General features: G+C 45.7%; 1 protein-coding gene across 1 annotated transcript in view; it reads left to right on the top strand.

The window, feature by feature from the left end:
* Positions 1-1,396, top strand: part of NUP205 (nucleoporin 205) — a 95,076-nt gene that overhangs the window by 56,637 nt on the left and 37,043 nt on the right. The window contains exon 20 of the mRNA XM_019545142.1: positions 749-830. Within this exon, the coding sequence (XP_019400687.1) occupies positions 749-830 (82 nt within the window). The remainder of the gene's footprint in view (positions 1-748; positions 831-1,396) is intronic.

The following is a 1,396-nucleotide window of genomic DNA, read 5'->3' as shown; positions in this document are numbered from 1 at the left end:
CCCTGCTGGCCCCTCATGGATATGTGCCAGAATAATTCTCTCAAAAAGCTTACCCAGGATCAAGGTAAGACTAACTGGCCTATAGTTTCCTGGGTCCTCCTTCCCTTTTTTGAAGATGGGAACCACATTGGCCCTCTTCCAGTCCTCTGGCACCATGCCAGAGCACTGCGATTGCTCGTAAGGCTGTGTCAGGGGTACCACAATGACCTCAGCTAATTCCCTCAGCACTCTGGGGCAGAGATTGTCCGGACCAGCTGATTTAAATACATCCAGTCCCTCCAGAAGTTCCCTGACTAGGTCCTCACTGACCCTAGGCCTTGGTGCACCTCCCCTGGGGCCTAAGGGGGGGTCTGGTCGGGGGGCTGATCCGGTCCCTGCTCAGGAAAATGGAGGCAAAGAAGTTGTTAAATAGGTTAGCTTTGTCGTCTGGTGTGATGACCAAATTTCCTAGCATGTCTTGCAGGGGCCCAGCATTACCCAGTACCTCCTTTGTGCCTCCTTTGTATTTAAAAAAGGACTTCTTGTTGTCTTTGATCCAGGTAGCTAGTCCCAGTTCCATCTCTGCCTTGGCCTTCCTGACCGCCCCCCTGCATCCCCGAGCAACCGCAGTATAGTCCTCCCTGGTGATGGCCCCTCCCTTCCACTGGGTGTTCGCCTCCCTTTTAGCTGTGTGTGCATTTTAAATAATGTTTAAAACAACATTTTATTTTGCTCTAAACTTCTCTCATGCTTCTGTTGCTTAATACAGAGTATAAACCAGAAGCTGATGGCTGGGTTTGTGGAATGTTTGGACAATGAAGATGCAGAAGAAATAATTAGTCCAGAAGAGGGTATGTGGCCAGTTTTTATTTATACAGATATCATTTGTGTAGATTCAAATTACTGAAAGAAAAGATGATACAACTGCAGCTGTCAAATGACCAGGCATGTGGTTCTAACATAAGTTGCAGAAAGGTTCCAGTAACAGGAAGAAAAATATTTTGCATGTATTTGAAATTTGAAAGGCTTTCTAAGGGAAGCCTACTAATAATATTAACCAGTTTTTAAGAAGAAAATGTTAGAAGTTGCTCTGAACAAATTGCTTAAGGTTGTGTCAGTAGTGATTTGGGATTAATTTCTGGATATGTCTAAAGTGGCGCAAGATTTTCTTTGTTTTTCTTTTGTTTACTTTGTAAATAGTGGCTAGTCATAGAATCATAGAAGTAGGGTCAGAAGGGACATTGTAGATCTTCAAGCCTGACCCCCCACCTGGGCGGGAGAAAAAGACTGGACTCAAATGAGTCCAGCCAGGTAGTCATCAAGCCTCTTAAAGATCCCCGGGGTAGGAGCCAGCACCACTTCCCTAGGAAGTTGGTTCCAGCTCCTAGCCACCCTAACTGTGAAGTAGTTCTTGCGG

The sequence above is a fragment of the Crocodylus porosus genome, unplaced genomic scaffold (assembly GCF_001723895.1).
Source record: "Crocodylus porosus isolate Cpor-Errol unplaced genomic scaffold, CroPor_comp1, whole genome shotgun sequence".
Taxonomy (NCBI): domain Eukaryota; kingdom Metazoa; phylum Chordata; order Crocodylia; family Crocodylidae; genus Crocodylus; species Crocodylus porosus.
This window is presented reverse-complemented; position numbering and strand designations above follow the sequence as displayed.